Source organism: Geotrypetes seraphini, chromosome 6, assembly GCF_902459505.1.
Source record: "Geotrypetes seraphini chromosome 6, aGeoSer1.1, whole genome shotgun sequence".
Classification (NCBI taxonomy): Eukaryota; Metazoa; Chordata; class Amphibia; order Gymnophiona; family Dermophiidae; genus Geotrypetes; species Geotrypetes seraphini.
In genome coordinates, this window is record NC_047089.1 from 239,131,010 (window position 1) to 239,149,102 (window position 18,093).

Genomic DNA, 18,093 nt, shown 5'->3' on the forward strand with positions numbered 1-18,093 from the left:
TCTCATGCTGTCGTATTTCCCTTTTCTGAAGTTAAAGGTTGTGGTTTGAGTCTTGGTACGTTTCCCCTTCCCGATGCCAATTTTAAAATTGATCATGCTGTGATCGCTCGTCCCCAACGGGACCGGGACCTCTACATCTGTTGTCCTTCCAGTTATGCCATTTAGGACCAAGTCCAAGGTGGCGGTTCCTCTTGTCGGATCTCCCACCATTTGTTCTAGGAAGCAGTCCCCTATCATTTCCAGGAACTTGGATTCCCTGCCGCAGTTTGAGGTTCCTAGGTTCCAGTTTATCCCGGGAAAGTTGAAGTCTCCCATGATCGTTACAGTACCTGCTCTACATCCATGGTTGATTTCCTCTATCATTTCTACGTCTGTTTCTTCCTTCTGTCCTGGGGGTCGATAATAGAGGCCAAGAAGCAAGAAGCAAGGTCATTTCAAACCAATGCATATATTTAGCCCAAACTAAAATAAACAAATATCCAGGGACCTGGATTGGCCACTGTTGGAAAAAGGATACTGGTCTGACCCATTATGGCTATTCTTATGTTCTTAAAATACTACTCTTAAAACCTGCCCATCTCCACCTCACCTGATTTTATAGAAACATGATGGCAGATAAAGGCCACAAGTAATCATAGCTGCATAATTGTTCTTTAATGGTATTAGGGAAGGTGAGGGGCCTGCAGGTTGATATACTAAATGTGGAATTTTCTGCAAATAAGCTGCCCACTTTTGTGAAACCTGATTGCAAATGAGCTTCATTGCAAACTTTTTGTACAAAATATTTTTCACTGGAAAGAATGAGATGTACTAATACACATATTAAAGCCATAGTTTTATATGTAGGGTTGCCATATAGTTCCAGAAAAAGAGGACGGATTGATGTATCTGGGTTTTACTTCCTTTGAAAGCAATGGAAGGTGGTGTCGAAAATGCTCATTTCTCTCAACTTGACATTCCATTTTAACGATCTGAAAATTAACCAGTGCTGTGGAGTCGGAGTCGAGGAGTCAGAGTCGGAGGAAATTTCAGGTACTGGAGTCAGAGTCGGAGTCTGAAGTACAAAAAACTGAGGAGTCGGAGTCGGAACATTTATCTACCGACTCCACAGCCCTGCTTGTAAATTTAACCATCAAGGAGGAGGACAAAATAGAAAATAATAAAGCCAAGATGAAAAAAATATAAGAAAAAAGAAAAAAATTAGAAAAAGGCGTCAAGAGACTCCCAAGGACCACAAAATATACATTAAAATTCCATAAGTTATTATTATGAGTCTTAAATGTTAAAAAGTCATTAATCTGAATGTTTTATCAGACTACAAACGTGACATCCATAAGAAAAAATTCATGTGAAAGTGAAAAATGTGTAGGAACTTCAATCGATAAGAGTACAGTTCATGAATAGCATAACTTATGTAGTAAAAAGCTTATCAAAAAATATCATAAGCTGAAAGTTCATAGCACCAATATAAAGTTCATAGCACTACCAATGCTGGATTTCTCAGTCCACCATCCTTTTTCTGGAGCCATAAAGTAACCCTATTTATATGTATAAACTATATGCTTGCTGATCACCCCTTCCTATAGACGTGTAGGGTACATCATTGCAACATCTAGGTCAGGATTTGACACCACAGATATTGCAGCAGTGAACATTTCACCCTCATGGCTTCACCTCCTGATTCCCCCTTCCTGATCACAACTTCTTGACCCTCACCTCCTTTGAACCCCCTCAGATCCCTTAGCAATCCCAACCCCCTCCTCCCCTCTCAACCCCGCTTACATTCTCTCCCCCTCTTTCTTCTGCAACATTCCCCTCACACATTTGTAATTCGCTGAATGTCCAGCCTTCTTTCAATGTGAACCGCCTAGAAGTCGTCTGACTATGGCGGTATAGAAAAATAAAGTTATTATTATTATTAGCAATAGTGCTGCCTGATTCACAAGTCTTAACACTTCATGTGAATCGATTCGAATCGATTTGCTTTTTAAAAAAATTGGTCTGGCCGATTTGGAAGTGCTGCAGCGCTTAGGCACTCTTTGCAGGATCCTCCAGCTTCCCGCAATCACTACCCCTTTCTCCTTCTTTTATTATTTGCAAAGGGGGGAAAACAGCAAAAGCAAATCACATGCTGACTCCCTGCATGCCAATGAGAGACCGCCAAGCATTTCAAAAGAAAACGGGTCTTACATGGCCGTGTGTTGGCCCTTATTAATCTCCACTGGCATAGCCCAATCCTTCCTTTGAGAGCCCCGCTTACCGCACGGGAGGATTAATTATGAAGGTGACTGCGTGCATTGAGGCGTGTGAGGATCTGGAAAGGCAAAGCTACGCGAGCTGTTTACAGGCTCCCATACAGAGCAATGATCAGAGAAGAGCTGTCTGAATCCTATGAGAAGGTAAAGGCTGCCAACTTCTTATCTAGAGCTTTGACAAATTATTCTATTTGGCCCAATTTGAAGTGCAGTGGTGACATCGGCACCTTCCAGGGCTCCACCGGTTGTTACCATTTGATGTTGTTTCTTTCCACAGAAAAACTCAGTCCAGTGTGGCCAGTCCTGCCTTTGGCAATGCGACTTGTGTCTCTGCTGTCCCAAAGGCAAAGATAGCAGGGAAACTTTGTAAAAATCGCCTTGGAGACCCATTAGAAATACTACCATTTTGATGTCTCCGACGACTTCTCAGCCATACTCTTCATACTTCAAGGTGCCTAGTAAGGTCTTGATGTTGTTGTCCTCTTTGAGGTGCACTGAATGAGCTAGTGGAAGAGACGGGCTCCCGTTATGGAGCAGCACGCCACTCTTTCGGGTTTACAGGTGAATGCAGTTGCCTCAAACAGACTGATCACATTGTGGCAGAAGCAGAGCCCATCTTGATGGGTGATGGTGGCGGAAAAAACATGGCGACGCTTCCTCTGATCTGCGACTTGCACACTTTCACCCAACAAGTTCCACTGCTTGAGCCTAGAGGTCAAAAGCTCGGCATTGGACTTGTTGAGACCGAGATCTGTGATCAAGTCATTGAGGTCTTTTTGGTTTGGATAGTATGGGTTTCTCTCGTCAGTTGCACCACTGATGTCGTAAACTGGATCTACAACGGCTCCCTCACTCTCTGACTTGCTGCTCGCTCTCTCTCTCCCTCTGGGGGAATGAGTAAAAGGACCTCTAAGTTTACTCAGCTTGGAATCAATCTGGAATGTTCTACAAAAAAAAGTAAATTTCAAAATATCAATGCCCTGGTCACAAAAGCAAAGTTTGAGGGAAATGATAGCAATCGTTTATACTTTTGCGGCATTGGTGATTAAACCCCACCCCCCACTACAAAACCGCATAAGAACATAAGAAGTGCCTCTGCTGGGTCAGACCAGGGGTCCATCGTGTCCAGCAGTCCGCTCGCGCGGCGGCCCAACAGGTCCAGGACCTGTGTATTAGTCCTCTATCTATACCCCTCTATCCCCCTTTCCTTCAGAAAATTGTCCAGTCCCTTCTTGAACCATAATACCGTACTCTGTCCTATCACACTCTCTGGAAGCGCATTCCAGGTGTCCACCACCCTTTGGATGAAGAAGAACTTCCTAGCATTGGTTCTGAATCTGTCCCCTCTTAATTTTTCAGAATGCCCTCTCGTTCTTGTAGTTTTCGAACGTTTGAAGAATCTGTCCCTCTCCACTTTCTCTATGCCCTTCATGATCTTGTAAGTCTCTATCATGTCCCCTCTAAGTCTCCCCTTCTCCAGGGAAAAGAGTCCCAGTTTCTCCAATCTTTCAGCGTATGAAAGGTTTTCCATACCTTTTATCAAGCGTGCCGCTCTCTTCTGAACCCTCTCGAGTATCGCCATATCCTTCTTAAGGTACGGCGACCAATACTGGACGCAGTACTCCAGATGCAGGTGCACCATCGCCCGATACAACGGCAGGATAACTTCTTTCGTTCTGGTTGTAATACCCTTCTTGATTATTCCTAGCATTCTATTCACTCTCTTAGCGGCCGCTGCGCACTGTGCCGTCGGCTTCATTGTCATGTCCACCATTACCCCCAAGTCCCTTTCTTGGGTACCCTCATTCAATGACAGCCCTCCCATCGTGTAGCTGTACCTCGGGTTTCTGTTTCCTACGTGCAAGACTTTGCATTTCTCTACATTGAACTTCATCTGCCATCTCATCGCCCACTCCCCTATCTTATTCAGGTCCATAAGAACATAGCACTAGCATTTTTTATCGCTGGTCATGGCGTAATACCTCCAACGCTCATAGAAGTCCTATGAGTGCGGGGCTGTTACCGCCGCGACTGGCACTAAAAAAACACTAGCACGGTTTTGTGAAAGGGAGGGTAAGAAAGCACATTTATTACCCAGAAACAAAAAATAAAATAAAATGCTGTTACATAGGCCCCCGTTTACTAAGGTGCGCTAAGCGTTTTAATGCTTGTTTAGCGCACGCTAAATCAACACGCGTCCATAGGATAACATGCACGCGTTAGCGCGTGCCAATATTTACCGTGCGCTAAAAAGCACAGCACACCTTAGTAAAAGATGGGGATAGTGTTATTACACCGCGCCATGTCGCCCTTTTCCCCCTCTTAGCGTGCATGTTGCTTTCTCGTAGTTTTGATATCCCCACGAAACTTCATCAATAAAGATGGCGTTGCCGTGAAGAACTCCCAGATTGCTTTCATTAGCCTAGACTCACCTTTCAATTTAAGGTCCACAGTGTACCTCAGCCAAGGATAGATTCCATAGTTTGACATATCCTCGGGAATGGGATTATCTCGTAGCCAGCCACCGCAGGCAAACTGGAAGAAATTGTCACAGGGATCAGCGGACTGGTTCATTTTGCTTTGGATGGAGGCAGCTGCAAAGAATCAAAGACCACCAGGTGAGATAAAGTGGCACATGAGATAGTCCGTTCTTGAAACGACAGCTAACTAAAGCATTTTTGCGCTCATTGACCTTTCTAAGCAGACGTGGCAAATGACTTGCTCTTGTTTAGAACTGCTTTATATAGGTGCCATATTATACTGGCTCATCTAAAGCAGTCACATTTTCATCCTTAAATTCCTAATAGGCTTGAAGTAACTTCTCTGGACATCTTCCAAACTGATGCTATGTTTTTTGGGAAATGATTTTGTCCTGGCAGTTTTCAAATTAGGGCTCCTTTAGTAATCCTGCAATCATAGGCGCTAAATCTGACCACCAGGTGTTGCTGTTTCACAATGACTGGGATTGCCCTGTCCCTTCATAAAGGGCCGTGAACACTGTTTTCTCAGGGCCCCCAACAGCAGCAGACCTGAGGCAAGAAAGACCTAATCCAGGAGCCAAACCTAAATTCTTCTGCAGGGCAGTGCATAACACGACCACTGGGTTGCCGGACTGGCCCCCACACACTGAGGTTTTTGTCACTGCAGGACTCAATTGGCAGCTTTTGTGCAAATAAAAACAGTCTGTAAATAAGAATTACGGTATTATGACTTTGAGGTGCAGGCAGTGGCATAGTGAAGGTAGGAGGCGCCCAGTGCGGTGGTGTTCCCAAGCGCCCTACTCTCCGCCTACCCTGCTCTTCCCCTGCCCCCCCCAATACCTCTTTAAATCTTCCTGTGCAAGCTGTTTCTCCGGCCTGCTATTCGCATTAGCATTGGCGTTTCCTCTGATGTCACTTCCTGGCCCCGCGACCAGGAAGTGATTCCAGAGAGGAGTCAGGCCGGTGCGAGAAGCAGGCTTGAAAATTTGCTCCCACGCTGGCAAAGATTTAAAGAGGGATAGGGGAGAAGGGAGGGTGCAGGTGTGGCATGGGGGGGCAGAGAGGTGCCAGCAACCCCATCGAGACGGCGCCCAGGGCAGTCTGCCCCACCCCACCGTGCCCCTACTACACCATTGGGCATGGGAGCCGCCATAACATACTGGAGTCCCAGGACAGCAAAATATATTGGGCCCTACATTAATAATACCTTAATTTCTATACACTTTCATGAACCCTACTGTTGCCCAGCAACCCCCTTCCTTCTCAGCAGACCTCTTAAAACCTGTAGCAGACTTTGAAAAGAACCAGTACTGGCAGCCACAACATCACTAGTCACATTACACTTCTCCCTCTGTATTCACGGTGGATGCGGGCCGCCAATAGGCGCGAATATGAAAAAAACCGCAAATAACTTTTTTATATGTTATTCGCGGTTTTAAACAAACGCCATCATTTTTACTAATGAAACCGCGAATAACCAGCGATTTCAGGGCAGGCAAGCAACCAGCGATTTCATGCATGCTGGGAAGCCTTTCTCTCTAGGGATGCTGGGAAGCAGCGTTTTTCTCAGTGCACATTGGGAAACATGGAAGCAGCGAATTTGTGGGAGAAAGCATGGAATCAGCGATTTTTCAGAGTTACAGTACAGTAATGGTAAGTGATAAAACTTTTTTATTGGTACTGTATAGAACACTAAACAGAAAAAAAAAATTGAGTGATGACGTTTTTTGGGGGGGCGGAGTCAGTGGCCGAAAAATTGCGAATAATCAAAACCGCAGGTACGGAAACCACGAATAGGGAGGGAGAAGTGTATATATTACCCTTCTGGAGTGAACAGAAGTCATTCACAAACCTTTGTAAATATAACATTGTGGATTGATGCTGCTGGGAAAAGCCATCTGTGTCCACTTATGGTACAATGAAAGGAAAAGTGAAGTACCATTGGTTGTTGCTCAGGGGTCCCTGCTAGTGATGCGGAGCTTCTACACATCGGTACTTTTGGATTGTTTAGGTTTTCCACGTATTTCCCACCCTAGGACTAGCAGGGAAACCCTGAGGAAGACTATCTTGTCGAAACACGGACCGTGTTGGATACGGCACTCCCAGCGAACTAGGTCCTTAAGGATTTTATATAATGGCGGAATAGAAATCTCTAATGTAATTGCTATGTTGACTTTTATATATATACTAGTCTTTAAGCCCGTTACATTAACGGGTGCTAGAATAGATGTGTCTGTCTGTCTGTGTTTCTTTATCTCTCTCTCCTTGGCCGCTGTCTGTATCCTTCTGTCTCTCCCTCCCCCCCAAGCAAAGCTGTCTGCCCCCAGCACCCACCTCCCCCCCAAATGTCTCTCCATGGCCCTCTTCTGTCTTCCCCCCCCAGGAGCAAAGCTGTCTGTCCCCAGCACCCCTCCCCCCAAAGCAGCCCCCTTTCCCTATCTCTCCATGGCCCCTTCTGTCTCCCCCCCAGCACACCCCTCCCCCCTAACCCTCTCCCTGTCTCTCCATGGCCCCTTCTGTCTTCCCCCCCAGAGCAAAGCTGTTTGCAGGCGGCTCCTTGACCAATCCGCGCTTACAACGGCCCCACACTCGCGGTCTGGCTGGCTCCCCCACCAAAGCCCTTCGAAGCGGCAGCCCCTCCCCCTCAAGACACATTTCAAATCTGACATATTGTAATCACAAAACAGAAAATAAAATTATTTTTCTTACCTTTTGTTGTTTGGTCATTATTCATATCATGTAGGGGTCCCAGGCTATGGTTGGCTTTTAATAACTCGCTTGCCAGGGTCCCTTCTTTCTTCTTCCCTCCCTCCATCCCTGCAGCTGAAGACAGGCACCTCCCCCCAGTGGTCTGAGACAGGAGGGAGCATCCACAATGCGCAGATAGTGAGTTAGGAGAGGGTCTGAGGGCAAAGAGGGGCTCAACAGCGCACAACCACCTTTCCTTCCCTCCCTCCATCAAGTGCAGTGCAGCTCCACCAATGTTAAAAGGAGCCGCGAAGAAATCGGAGGCCTGCCACTGCCGTAGCACTTTCCCCTCTGCCTTGGTCCCGCCCCTTCTCTGACATATGGGACCGCGGCAGAGGGAACGTGTTACGGTGGCAGCAGGGCTCCAATTTCAAAGCAGCTCCTTTTAACATAGGCGGAGCTGAACTGTACCTGATGGAGGAAGGGAAGGAACGGTGGGCCAAATTTCGGCAACGGCAGAAATTGTTTGGCGGGTAAGTACACAGGGCCGGACGCAAGAGGAGCTGCCACTGCGAAAACCCCCAGCAAGGGAGCCAGGCGACGGAGAGGGCAGGGGGTGCTAGCGGCCGGCAGCCGCCGCTCCGCAGGTGGAGAGCAGGGAAGGCCAGACCATAGGCCGCGCATGCGCACTTCCTAGCTACAGCTCACGGAAAACGGACGTACGCATAAGAAGTGCGCATGCGCGGCTTACCTTTTTATTATATTATATATATATTTTTTTATAATAAAATCCATTTCAGGAACATCATCTCTCCACGGTGATTTTTGGTTTTTCATACACATTCTTCCTATGTCTTATCGTATTCCTTTTACTACCATTACTACTACTATTTATGATTTCTAAAGCGCTGAAAGGCGTACCCAGCGCTGTACTTTTTAACATACAATAGACAGTCCCTGCTCACAAGAGCTTACAATCTAATTTAGACAGGACATTTCGGGGTTGGGGAGATTATGGTAGAGGAAATGAAACAGTGGGTCTAGGAATGTGACAGCAGAGAGTGGAAGTTTGGAGTTGAAAACAGATTCAAAAAAGTGGGTTTTTAGCTTGGATTTGAAGTTCACGCTGCTAGGGACGGAGCACAACATATTGATTCAGGCAGTCTGTTCCAGGCATACGGCACCGCAGGAAAGAAGGGACGGAGTCTGGAGTTGGCAGTGGATGAGAAGGGTACAGATAAGAGGGGCTTGCCCAATGAACGGAGATCACGGGGAGGAGCATAGGGGGAGATAAGTGAAGAGCAATATGGGGGGGGGAGGCTTCAGATCCTTTCAGATTTTGTTTAGTGTCTTCATTCTTATTCAGTTATCTGGTTCGATATTCTGCACAAAAAAAACTCTTTGCTCATCTTATCAATATTTTCTGTCTGTTCACTCCATCAAAAATGACAAAGACTAGGGGACACTCGATGAAGTTACAGGGAAATACTTTTAAAGCCAATAGGAGGAATTTTTTTTCACTCAGAGAATAGTTAAGCTCTGGAACCAGAGGATGTGGTAAGAGTGGATAGCATAGCTGGTTTTAAGAAAGGTTTGGGCAAGTTCCTGGAGGAAAAGTCCATAGTCTACTATTGAGAAAGACATGGGGAAGCCCACTGCTTGCTCTGGATCTGTAGCCTGGAATGTTGCTACTCTTTGGGGTTCCGGAATCTTTTGTTACTCTTTGGGATTCCAGAATCTTGCTATTCTTTAGGATTCTGAATGGAATGTTGCTACTCTTTGGGTTTTGGCCAGGTACTAGTGACCTGGATTGGCCACCGTGAGAATGGGCTACTGGGCTTGATGGACCATTGGGTCTGGCCCAGTAAGGCTATTCTTATGTTCTTATGTTCTCAGGCAGCTATTCCTTGATGTTCACAGAAACTCTTCACTTTCAGTTATGGCTCCTGCTCTTTGGAATTCACTTCCTCTCTGTCTTCGTACAGAAAGATTATTCTCGACGTTTAAAGCCCAGTTAAAGGCTTATTATTTCTCTCAGGCATTTTCCCCATAAACTTCAACCTCTAGAAATGTTTTACCTACAATTCCTTATTGGTTTTTTCCTTCCTTTCTGCCCTTCCTGTTTATGATTTTATTGTAAATTTTTCACCACCGTTCTTCCCTCTTGTTTCTCGTGATATATGTTTGGTACTGTCGGTTTCTTTCTTTTCCTTTTTGCCCCTCCCATTTTTATTCCATTGTAAACCGCTTAAATGTTAACGTTGGTTTTATATTGGTGGTATATCAAGGGGTCCTTTTACTAAGGCGCGCTAATCAATTTAGCGCATGCTAACCAGTTTAGCGTGCACTACAGATTAGCGTACGCTAAATGTTAAGATGCCCATAGAATATAATGGGCGCCTTAGCAATTAGCACGCCCTAAATTGGTTTGCACGCCCTAGTAAAAGGACCCCCCCCCCCCCAAAAAAAAATAAATTGAACTTGTGCTTGGTCTTATTTGTTGTATTAAATAAGGAGTGATATGATACAGTGGAATCTGATTTGGCTGGCAATGTTCTTCATGCGGCATCTATGATGCAATCTCATTTTCTCTTACAGAGTAACATAGTAGATGACGGCAGATAAAGACCCAAATGGTCCATCCAGTCTGCCGAACCCGATTCAATTTTTTTAAAAGCTTTATGGACGCCTTCAAAAATAAATGATAATCTGCAGAGCTATTGTTGGATTTGTAGGTCTGGAACTTTAGAGCTTATGATCTACAAATGCCCATTTATACAATCTTTTCGGGGGAAGATTTGGATAATTATATCTGAACTTTTTCATATAACAGGGCCCTTATCTTATCAAATAATTATTATAGGCGAGATGGGATTGAAAATGGAGTTAGAGGTTTATAAGGCACAGTTGTTAAAATCTTTAAGAATGATTGCTATTGAAATAATATTTTCAAAATTAGATTATAATTGGTGGGATATATTACGCATATATGCAAAGCATGAAAAAATGGTAGCTGTAACTTTGTGAACTTAGGCTAACCCCCCTATGAGCGTCGGAGGTCTTACCGCTGGAGCCGGTGCTAAAAAAGCTAGTGCGACTTCAAAAAGGAAGGCCTAAGTGTGATCTTATGTAAGGGTTTATACTTAGACTGTAAGATAAAGCAGAGATGATTGCAATACCTGGGGTCGTTAGGTTTTTGTTTTAATATAGGATAAGTATGAGCTGTATAATTTGTATTATATTGTTTTGATTATCTTTTTTGTTACATGACAAAATTCAATCATATATATTAAACAGGAGTGATATCCTACATTAGAGAATGACTCGGGGACAAATTTTTCCCCGACCCTGCAAGTTTTGTCGCTGTCCCATTCCTGTAAGCTCGGCCTTAATCTCCTCAAACACTTATGATTTGAAAGTGTTTGAGGCTTGTGCAGATGAGGACGGAGCTCAGGCATTGGTGGAATGAGGCATTATGACTTCACAATCTGAGCTCTAGAATGTTGCTACTTAGGATTTGAAAGTGTTTGAGGCTTGTGCAGATGAGGACGGAGCTTAGGCATTGGTGGAATGAGGCATTACGACATCACAATCTGAGCTCTAGAATGTTGCTACTTAGGATTTGAAAGTGTTTGAGGCTTGTGCAGATGAGGGCGGAGCTTAGGCATTGGTGGAATGAGGCATTATGACATCACAATCTGAGCTCTAGAATGTTGCTACTTAGGATTCTAAAGTGTTTGAGGCTTGTGCAGAGCTTAGGCATTGGTGGAATGAGGCATTATGACATCACAATCTGAGCTCTAGAATGTTGCTACTTAGGATTTGAAAGTGTTTGAGGCTTGTGCAGATGAGGGCGGAGCTTAGGCATTGGTGGAATGAGGCATTATGACATCACAATCTGAGCTCTAGAATGTTGCTACTTAGGATTTTAAAGTGTTTGAGGCTTGTGCAGATGAGGGCGGAGCTTAGGCATTGGTGGAATGAGGCATTATGACATCACAATCTGAGCTCTAGAATGTTGCTACTTAGGATTTTAAAGTGTTTGAGGCTTGTGCAGATGAGGGCGGAGCTTAGGCATTGGTGGAATGAGGCATTATGACATCACAATCTGAGCTCTAGAATGTTGCTACTTAGGATTTTAAAGTGTTTGAGGCTTGTGCAGATGAGGATGGAGCTCAGGCATTGGTGGAATGAGGCATTATGACATCACAATCTGAGCTCTAGAATGTTGCTACTTAGGATTTTAAAGTGTTTGAGGCTTGTGCAGATGAGGATGGAGCTCAGGCATTGGTGGAATGAGGCATTATGACATCACAATCTGAGCTCTAGAATGTTGCTACTTAGGATTTGAAAGCGTTTGAGGCTTGTGCAGATGAGGACAGAGTTTGCAGGAATGAGGCAGGGACAGGAAAATAACTCATGGGGACGGGATGGGAAAATGAGTTCCGACGGGGAAAAATTTGTCTCTGTGTCATTCTCTATCCTACATAACTCGATCAATTAAATGAATTTGCACATGCAGTTTTGAGCACCATAGATACACTTAGGGGGATTGTGTACAGGCTAAATTCAGGCATGTTGTAATTGTTGACATATGCTATAATAAATTTGTCATTGGCGATATCTTATTATACAGTATAGCCTGTTGGACAGAATGTTACAACATGAGTTTTTGCAATGTACACAGATTGCCGAGTGCCAACCACTTAAAACAAAACAGAGCATTATGTTTTCTCAGAAAAGAAAGTCTTGGGTTATGAGTCATGAAGACCAAACAATCGAGGCTGTGCAAAAGCTCAATGTGGCTTTTCCAAACCTAGCCTGGGGAGTCCGCAGCCGGTTACATTTTCAGGATATTCAAAATGTGTATGGAAAGACTAAGTTGGATTCAAGAGAGACAGGGAAGTTCTCAGGGCAATTTGGAAGAGTTGCAGGGCATGAGCGTGAGACCTATTTTGCTCTCATTTTAAGTTAAAGCTTCTTACGTCTCCGGTGCCCTTTGTGTGAGGTTCTCTACTCAGCAGCCACAGATGCGCTGACAAGTATCAGCAACTCTGTTATCGAAGACATAACAAAAATAAGGGGACGATTGCTCACCAGCTTCAATGCATTCCGGAGTCAAGCAGTACTTGTGTGAGTCAAAGGTAATGAGCCCTTGGATAACTGAAAATCAGAAACAAGAAACAATGAATGGATAATATATTATTTGGAGGCAAAACCAAACATGATACAGATTTTCCCCCCCCCCCCCAATTTTTTTTATTTTAACAAAGTCACATAGAAATTAAATACAACAGTCGGAACACGTACAAAACTTGTTCAAAACTGAAGATAAGATAGTCATCTGCGGGGTTTCTGCACGGAGACTAAAGAACTCAACAAGACAATTCAAAAACCATCTCCCCACCCCAATCCCACTATACAGATTTTGAAGCAGAAGCAAGTCCAACTTGTCCTGCCGTATCACTGGTGCAGCAAGGTGGCACTAGTGAGTGTCTAAGCAGTAACTGGATTCAGAACCGGAGTGAAAATTTAGTGCTAAGTGGGGAATTCATCAAGGTGTGCTAACCATGTTAGCACATGCTAACAATTATGCTATGATGCCTGTAAGAATATAATGGGTATCTTAGGGCTAGATCAGGGGTGTCAAGGTCCCTCCTCGAGGGCCGCAATCCAGTCGGGTCTTCAGGATTTCCCCCATGAATATGTATGAGATCTATTATAGACAGGGGTGGGCAACTCCGGTCCTCGAGGGCTGGAATCCAGTCAGGTTTTCAGGATTTCCCCAATGAATATGCATGAGATCGCTTAGCATACAATGAATGCAGTGCATGCAAATAGATCTCATGCATATTCATTGGGGAAATCCTGAAAACCCGACTGAATTGCGGCCCTCGAGGAGGGACTTTGACACCCCTGGGCTAGATTCACTAAAGATAGCGTCTCAATCGCTGCTGGCCAATTCTCTGGCCGATTTTCCAACAGCGACTGACTCACTATCAAGTTTGCATGCAAACCCACCGCTCAATCGCTCAGTGAGCAATTGGCACATGCGCAGAGGCCTAAGAGTAGTGACAGGGGAAGCAGCCTCCTGTCACTGCAATCAGGGCTTCTGTGGGTTTTTTTTAATGGAACAGATGTTCTGCGTGACTTAAACACGCACCTGTTCCATTTAAACACACACACAAACCCCCGAGCCACCGTCCCCCCCCCAAACCCCTTTGCCTGGTTCCTTCCATCTTCCCAAACATGATGTCCTTCTCCAGTGATCTTTCTCCTCTGGTGGTCTGACCAGAATAAGACAGTCATAATTTCATCATTTGAGCTTCGAGTGACATAGCCGGTTTGATCTCTTCCAGAATCGAATTGGCTCGTTACTCAACTAAATTGTACGCACAAATTGGGCACCATTTATAGAATCTGGGGGACACTGTATAACGTACAGTATAAATCACTATCGGTGGCATCCAGCTTCCTGTAGTAGAGCGCAAGATGCCAGAGCAACCCATGCTCATATCACTTGAAGAAATTGAAGAGAAACAATGCCTGTAGCAAATCCAATGGAAGAATTAGGACTTGCCCCTCCCCACCCATCTTCTCCAAACGAAAAGAGTCCTCACTGAGGGTTCAGTTGTATGAGCTTACCCCAATGGATTGAGTTCGACTGATTATCACATAACCCATGTAGGGAATGAGGCAAGACATCAAGACTGGCAGCTTTACCTCTAGCCAAAGGCAATGCACCCTCAAGTCTAGCAGAGTACAATAATGGGACCTAAGTTTAATGACTTGCCTGAAAAATGGCTTGGTCAACAGAACAATGCACCACCCATGACACCAACTACCAGGGACTTCATAAGCCTAGAACTGTAACTCAGTGGTTCCCAACCCTATCCTGGAGGACCACCAACCCGTCAGGTTTTCCCTAATAAATATGCATGGAGCAGATTTGCATGCCTGTCACCTCCATTATATGCAAATCTCTCTCATGCATATTAAATAGGGTTATCCCAAAAACCCAACTGGCCTGGGGATCCTCCAGGACAGGGTTGGGAAACACTGCTGTAACTCATACTCTCGATGTTGCCATTTACCCCACCCCACCCCAACCCTGTGTCCATCTCACAAGAAATCCAAACTCAGACTCCTTCCCTCCAAGAACATGTACAGCAGGGGTAGGGATCTCCGGTCCTTGAGAGCCATATTCCAGTCGGGTTTTCAGGATTTCCCCAATGAATATGCATTGAAAGTGGTGCATACAAATAGATCTCATGCATATTCATTGGGGAAATCCTGAAAACCCGACTGGAATATGGCTCTCAAGGACCGGCGTTCCCTTCCCATGATGTACAGTGTTCTTCAACCTGATATACAGGCTAAGCCAGACATGGGCAACTCCGGTCCTAGAGAGCCGGAATCCAATCGGGATTTCAGGATTTCCCCAATGAATATGCATGAGATCTATTTGCATGCATTGCTTTCAATGCATATTCATTGGGGAAATCCTGAAAACCCGATTGGATTCCAGCCCTCGAGGACCAGAGTTGCCCATATCTGGGCTAAGCTAATGGCATCTTTTAAGATGAGGAAAGCTGTTCCCATAAAATCGGTTTTACTACTTGGGTTTGATGAACTTTTGGTCTGTCCCAGTATAGTAATTCTTTTTTTTTTTTTTTTTTTTTTAATCTTTATTGATTTTCAAACTTCGATAGTGCAATACAAATGGTAAATTAGAAAAACTGCACAAAACACACGATTCACTATACAATTATTATATTAAACAATCATTTTCTCCCATCCTCATCTTCGTTCTTAATATAATAATACATATGATGTGATTACAAATTATAAATACATAATTTAACTAGTCAAAATACATTTCCCTCCCCCCACCCTCCCTGGGTGTGTAAGGAAATCTAATGATATAAAAAGAAACATGACCCTTATTATAATGCAATAAAATTAGTCAATGGACTCCATAAATCATTAAAGGATTTACTAGTCATAAGAACATAAGAAGTTGCCTCCACTGGGTCAGACCGAGGTCCATCTCGCCCAGCGGTCCGCTCCCGCGGCGGCCCTTCAGGTCTGCGACCTGTGAAGTGGTTTCTGACCTCTTTTATAACCTACCTCAAGTTCTATCTGTACCCCTCTATCCCTTTATCCTCCAGGAACCTATCCAAACCCTTCTTGAACCCCTGTACAGAGTTCTGGCCTATCACTTCCTCCGGAAGCGCGTTCCATGTGTCCACCACCCTCTGCGTAAAAAAGAATTTTCTAGCATTTGTTCTAAACCTGTCCCCTTTCAATTTCTCTGAGTGACCCCTAGTGCTTGTGGCTCCCCTCAGTTTGAAGAATCTGTCCTTATTTATTCTCTCTAAACTAAACTAAACTAAACTAAATCTTAGGTTTGTATACCGCGCCATCTCCGTAAGCGCAGAGCTCGGCACGGTTTACAGAAGTTAAGAGGAAAGGAACTACAATGAAGGGATAAAGGAGAGGGACTAAGAAGATAGAGAGGGACCGGTTGCTAGAGAACGGGAAGTAATTAGATTTTTGAGAAGAGCCAAGTTTTCAAGTGTTTGCGGAAGGATTGGAAGGAGCTTGAATTTCTGAGCGGGGGTGTGAGGTTGTTCCAGAGTTCTGTGGTTCTAAAGAGGAGGGATGTTCCAAGTTTTCCTGCGCGGGATATACCTTTTATAGAGGGGAAAGACAGTTTCAGTTTTTGTGAGGGTCTAGTGGGGTGTGGGTTTGAGGAGTTCCAAAGGAGTGGGATAACGGGAGGGAGGACGCCATGTAGGATCTTGAAGACTAAGCCCTTAAGGATTTTGAAGGTTTCTATCATGTCCCCTCTAAGTCTCCTCTTCTCCAGGGAGAACAGCCCCAGCATTTTTAACCTGTCAGTGTATGGAAAATTTTCCATACCTTTTATCAGCTTAGTCGCCCTCCTCTGCACTCCCTCGAGTACCGCCATGTCCTTCTTGAGGTACGGCGACCAGTATTGAACACAGTACTCCAGGTGCGGGCGCACCATTGCGCGATACAGCGGCATGATGACTTCCTTCGTCCGGGTTGTGATACCCTTTTTGATGATGCCCAGCATTCTGTTTGCTTTCTTTGAGGCTGTCGCACATTGCGCCGATGGTTTCAGTGATGAGTCGACCATCACCCCCAAGTCCCTTTCCAGGTTACTCACCCCTAGCAGTGTTCCCCCCATTTTGTAGTTGAACATCGGGTTCTTTTTCCCTACATGCATGACCTTGCATTTCTCCACGTTAAAACTCATTTGCCACTTTTTTGCCCAGTCTTCCAGTCTCGTTAGGTCCTTTTGTAGGTCTTCACAGTCTTCCGTGTTTCTAACCCTGCTGCAGAGTTTGGTGTCATCAGCAAATCTGATAACCTCACATTTTGTCCCCGTTTCCAGATCGTTAATAAATATATTGAATAGTAGAGGTCCCAGCACCGACCCCTGCGGAACTCCGCTCGTGATCCATTGCCAATCTGAGTATTGGCCCTTGACTCCAACCCTCTGTTTCCTGCCCGCTAGCCAGTGTTTGATCCATCGGTAGATATCCCCTTGCACCCCGTGGTTCCACAGTTTTTTAAGTAGCCGTTCATGTGGTACCTTGTCGAAGGCTTTTTGGAAGTCAAGGTAAATGATGTCTATGGATTCACCCTTATCCATCTGACTGTTTATTCCCTCAAAGAAGTACAGCAAGTTCGTGAGGCATGACCTTCCCTTGCAGAAGCCATGCTGGCTCGCCTTCAGTTGTCCATTGTTTTCTATGTGTTCGCAGATTGTGTCCTTTACCATTGCTTCCATCATCTTTCCAGGAACCGAGATCAAGCTCACAGGCCTGTAGTTTCCCGGGTCACCCCTTGATCCCTTCTTAAAGATGGGCGTGACATTTGCTATTTTCCAGTCCTCTGGGATCTCCCCAGTTTTTAGGGAGAGGTTACATATTTGGCGAAGTGTCTCTGCTATTTCGTTTCTCAGTCCCCAAACGTTCCGCCATCATCCTTTCATACTTATATGTGATACACACATTTACCCACCAAAAAGTGAAATTGATCCTATCATGATTTTTCCAATTCTGTGTAATCCCAGTATGGTAATTCTTATGTGAGCTAAGTATAGGCCAATCAAGCCAATGTGACATCACTGATGACTCAGGCATTGGTGGAATGAAGCTAGAGGGACCCGCAAAGGAAGTGGTAGTACTAGCACCATTAGGGAACAGCGATCACAACATGATCCAGTACAAAATAAACATGGGAACATCAAAGGTGAAAAGAACCACAACGACAGCACTCAACTTCAGAAAAGGAAACTACAAGGACATGAGGAAAATGGTAGGAAAAAAGCTCAGCAACAACTCAAGGAAGGTGAAGACCGTAAAGGAAGCCTGGACACTGCTTAAAGGCACAGTGCTCGAGGCACAAGACCTGTGCGTCCTAAGGTTTAGGAAAGGGTGCAAAAAAAATTGAACTAGAAACCCAGCATGGATAACAACTGCAGTTAAAAAGGCGATAAGCGACAAGAAATCATCCTTCAAGAAATGGAAAAAGGAACCAACAAAGGAAAACCAGGAAAAGCACAAAAGACACCAGAAAGAATGTCATCGAGAGGTCAGGAAAGCAAAGAGAGATATGAGGGAAAACTGGCAGGA

At 44.8% G+C, this 18,093-nt stretch overlaps 1 protein-coding gene across 2 annotated transcripts in view; it reads right to left on the reverse strand.

The window, feature by feature from the left end:
* The window catches only part of PHEX (phosphate regulating endopeptidase homolog X-linked), a 188,945-nt gene that overhangs the window by 157,140 nt on the left and 13,712 nt on the right, over positions 1 to 18,093 (reverse strand). For both annotated transcript variants that reach the window (XM_033949946.1, XM_033949945.1), the window contains exons 2-3: positions 12,521 to 12,586; positions 4,688 to 4,849 (exon numbers count right to left, since the gene is read on the reverse strand). In XM_033949946.1, coding sequence (XP_033805837.1) covers positions 4,688 to 4,849; positions 12,521 to 12,586 — 228 coding nt within the window. The remainder of the gene's footprint in view (positions 1 to 4,687; positions 4,850 to 12,520; positions 12,587 to 18,093) is intronic.